This window comes from Chanos chanos, chromosome 15 (genome assembly GCF_902362185.1).
Source record: "Chanos chanos chromosome 15, fChaCha1.1, whole genome shotgun sequence".
In the NCBI taxonomy this organism is placed as follows: Eukaryota; Metazoa; Chordata; class Actinopteri; order Gonorynchiformes; family Chanidae; genus Chanos; species Chanos chanos.
Genome location: NC_044509.1, coordinates 10,142,016 through 10,146,075, shown reverse-complemented (window position 1 = coordinate 10,146,075; position 4,060 = coordinate 10,142,016). Strand labels below are relative to the sequence as shown.

Sequence of the window (4,060 nt, the reverse complement as noted above, 5' to 3'; positions counted from 1 at the left end):
ATTTTGTTTCATTAAAAATTATTCAAAACATTTAAACATGTGAATTTTGCAAGCTCGTATATGAAATAATCAAATCTGGAAACAGATGTGTGTTGCATTCAGGGAGATTTCAGTATGTAAAGCGGCTTTTTATTGACACATTCCTCTATTCCAATGAGTGCATTAGACGACAGCTGTAAGGACTGACTATACAGGTAAACTGACACTTTTAGAATAGTACAAATGAGTGCAAAACACACAGAAATGCTGCAGCACAGTTAAAATTAATACAAAACAGTGTACATGTTCCCAGACTTACATTTTAAGACTTTGAACAGTAAAACAGTGCGTCATCTATGAATGACATGGTGTGACAAAAGCGTGTTCCATGTGTAAGATTTTGCAGTTCCCACTCCTTATCACGCTCACTTAGGATTGCAACAGAATGCTCTTACATAAGTTCAGTGAAAATGCAATGGTAGGGATTGGACACTTTGAAAAGAACAGAGATGAGATTCGTTCTCAGTTCTGTAGGATTTTTTTTTTTGTTTTAAATTGCCACCACACTAGGTATGAAAGCAAAAGCAAACAGGTCCCAAATCTTAAACTCTGCACAGTTTCAAGGGGAAATTTTCTGTTATCAAGTGGTCGTCATGAAGAACTATCACCACGTTTACTTCAAATTCTACAAAAGAAGAGAACAAGACCATCAGCACAATTTTCTAACATTCACAAAGACCTGAACACCATGTTGCTCTTACTGAATATACTTAGTACTTTACCAAACCAGAATTGAAATGAATATTGGAGTACAAAACTAGAAAGACATAGCTCGACAACATTTATAACGAGCTTTACTGAACAAGCTTAATCACATCACCATATAAGCAATAAATGATCTCACAGTGCAGTGTAAAAACAGTTGTAAAAACCAAAACTTAAAAACTTACCGACTTTAAAGTTAGTGGTCTCAAGGGTGGGACAAGTGAAAAGTCTTGGGAAGACCATGTAGATGGGAATGGGAAGTCCGTGGCAGACATCTCCCTCTGCGATCTGAATATTCTGTATTTCTGTTGCATCTCTGGCGTAACCCTCAGCACAGCCTAACATGCAAAAATAAACAACGCTTACATAAGTCACATGGGTTAACTTACACTTAACTCAACTAAACAACGCTTACATAAGTCACATGGGTTAACTTACATTTAACTCAACTAAACAACGCTTACATAAATCACATGGGTTAACTTACATTTAACTCAACTAAACAACGCTTACATAAGTCACATGGGTTAACTTACATTTAACTCAACTAAACAACGCTTACATAAGTCACATGGGTTAACTTACTTTTAACTCAACAGTTCACTAGGTCTTCATTTTCTTATGAACCCCTTTATTTAAAATGTTATTGAAATTAGTGTATTTTACTTATGTTTTCTCTTTCTAAGTATTTATATAAATATATATATATAGAGAGAGAGAGAGAGAGAGAGAGAGAGAGATAAACTCCTCTCAAATAAACTACATTTCATGATGTTATGAGCCGGTGGGGATGGTCACTCACCGCATGTCTCCACTCGTACAAGCTGCAGCTCTATACTCTTGATGGGCACCTCCGAACTCTCCACGACCAGCTCTCCAGTCAAAGGCTGTGTGATGACACAGTTTGTGGCATCTAAATGCCCTCTTATTAGGAATTTTGGTAACGAACCCCTCTAGAAATAGACAAATTTTAGTTTTTGAGAGCAACTCTTCCACTTAAGAGTGGTCCATTCCAGTCAACAATCTGCGGGATTTCTCATTATTAAAAAGAATATGGGTCAAAGCTAGTGAGCAATTCATTCTAGAGGATGTGTTAAAATGAATCGCGTGTGTGAAAATGGCCAGACCTCACGAACATTTTGTAGAGTCTCAGGGGTGATGGTAAAATCCACTGGACTTGGCTGAAGTTTTGCTTTCTGCGGCTGAAAATACATTTGAGGTCTTAAGGATCATTGAATGATAGTTATTAAACTGCAAGCAAATATATTGCAACAGGCATGTGTTTAGCAGCATAATCAAAACACTAGACTTACCTGACAGTGAACAATGAATTCACAGGTCTTGCTCAAGTCTTTGGCCAGCAAGGATCGCTTCATGTCACAACGCAGGGTGTACTGAAATATATACATATATGTATATAATACATATATATAAATAAATAAAATCATTGTTATTAAAAACAAACTTTCAAAGAACAATTTCTGTGCTGAAATGGATCACACGGAGGAAAATAGTAGCAATTAAATACAGCATGTACTTCTTTAGGTAAAATCCATCATGTTCAAAGCCCCTTTAACATCTTGTCAAAATCTGCATGACCTTACTGGCAAAATGCAACATTAACAACAGAGGGTGTAAAAAGGGAAAGTACACAAAAGTATTTTGTAGGAACACGGAAAATGTTACAGAAGTGGGAAATTCTGAAAGATCTCAGTTATTTTTAAAAAGAGAAGACCGATTACCACATTTGACACTTTATTTCAACTGGTTCTTTCAGCAAAATGTCAAACCAAAAGCTTCCACTGTCTTACTTTGAAACATCAGCAGAAATGACACAGAATGAACAGAACATTAAATAGAGTAGCCTACTTCTTTGGAGAAATCATATCAAAGTCATATCAGATTGTAACTACAATAATGTAATTACCTGAATGTTGACAAAAACACCATGGTAGGTCTCATAAAGCACTTTGTTACTCTTCACTTGCAATGGAAATTCAAAAGGAATTTCAGTCTTGCCACCTGGGACCTTCCCTGGTTTAACCACCTCAATGTTGCTGGTGATTAGCTGTATAGGCTACAACAAGGGAAAAACAAAAATATCCATGTGGAAAAGACACGCGGCTGAAACAGTTTGCTTGGCAAGTAAAACAAAATTCAGCAAAAGAGTGTGAGCTCTCCCGTGGTACAGACACACTCTGGCTGCATGCTGTTGCATGTTGCTTACCTTGACCGAATTGTAGAAAGCTTCAAAGACTCCCACACTTTTCGAACTGAGCTGCAGATTGACAACCCCTTCCATAGTGAGAGTGATGCCTTGATGTTGCACTGCTTCTTTACTTAGGATCACAACAACACCCGCTACTACCTCCTGTGCAGAGGAAATACGTCTTGTATAATACGTCTTGTATAAATGTATAATGAGCTGTGTTGGAATTGTTTTTATTTACCTATTTTCTCTTTTTGTCCACTGAGGACAATAGTTACTAGTAGTTGCCTGTGGCTTGATCTTGAAGGCCTGAGGTTGTTACCACATATATGACCAACGTTCAGAATGACAGCTAAGCGTTTTTGTTTTGTTTTTTAATCAATACTTATATAACTTTGGGCCAAACGCTTATTATCATCCCGGTACGTAAATAAAACAGTTTTTTTTTTTTTTTTTTGTGGTCCCACTGCTCTTTTAGGTGGCTCTGATGAGACCAACAGTGGCGACCCTGACAGTGCTGCTTTGCCATTAGCTCTGATTTTCCCCTCTAGAGCCTGAAACAAGCTGAAACAACGGAACCAGGCAGACTGACGGCCTAGTCCCCAGTTTATTCTGACTGAAAGCAACGTCGCAGTAAAGAACTTTTCAATACAGACCTCTACATTCGGGACACTCAGTAAAGCATCACTTAATTTAATAGCAGTCAGACAAAGCAACTCCTGACGTGTGTTAATACTTGTAAAACTGACAGCTTACCGCCTCATGGTACACCTTATTTGCACGCTTAAGTCTTATATCCAGAGTAGCACTCATTTTCCTGTTTATTTTCTCTTCTTTGCAATAACTCTACCTATGTGCACTTCTCTTCCTTCATGTTGCCACGTGATATCCTTACAGGTATCATGTGACAAGAAAGGCGGCGTTCCCGTTCCATAGAGGCTGCGCACTGTACACTGTTACACTGTAGAGACTGGATAGGTTTCAGGCAAAGCATAATCAGACTGTATAGCCAAAGTCTAAATGATATCAGTCTATAAAAATAAGTTCCAGTGTAATGTATATCTCCAAATGAAATACATATATTTCAACAAAACTTCTGAAATGCTA

At 37.6% G+C, this 4,060-nt stretch overlaps 1 protein-coding gene across 5 annotated transcripts; it reads right to left on the bottom strand.

The window, feature by feature from the left end:
• Positions 1 to 134: 134 nt before the first annotated feature.
• Positions 135 to 3,787, bottom strand: vps26c (VPS26 endosomal protein sorting factor C). 5 transcript variants are annotated; one of them, XM_030792791.1, is made up of 8 exons: positions 3,710 to 3,787; positions 2,972 to 3,115; positions 2,672 to 2,821; positions 2,058 to 2,138; positions 1,872 to 1,946; positions 1,547 to 1,697; positions 930 to 1,082; positions 135 to 664 (listed from the first exon to the last, which is right to left on the bottom strand). In XM_030792791.1, exons 1-8 carry the CDS (start codon positions 3,764 to 3,766, stop codon positions 582 to 584), a joined length of 894 nt encoding a protein of 297 aa, XP_030648651.1. In that variant the 5' UTR covers positions 3,767 to 3,787; the 3' UTR covers positions 135 to 581. The 5 variants fall into 5 exon arrangements, with proteins under 5 accessions (XP_030648651.1, XP_030648653.1, XP_030648652.1 ...); XM_030792793.1 differs by lacking the exon at positions 3,710 to 3,787 and adding an exon at positions 3,195 to 3,271; XM_030792792.1 differs by lacking the exon at positions 2,058 to 2,138.
• Between the last annotated feature and the right edge of the window lie 273 nt (positions 3,788 to 4,060).

Excerpts from the sequence above, each read along its gene's own strand:
- vps26c (XM_030792791.1), bottom strand. The coding sequence starts at position 3,766 with ATGAGTGCTACTCTGGATATAAGACTTAAGCGTGCAAATAAGGTGTAC. Across the intron at positions 3,116-3,709 it reads ATAAGGTGTACCATGAGGCG|GAGGTAGTAGCGGGTGTTGT; the intron begins GTAAGCTGTCAG and ends TCCTCTGCACAG. Across the intron at positions 1,698-1,871 it reads CTCTACAAAATGTTCGTGAG|AGGGGTTCGTTACCAAAATT; the intron begins GTCTGGCCATTT and ends GTCTATTTCTAG.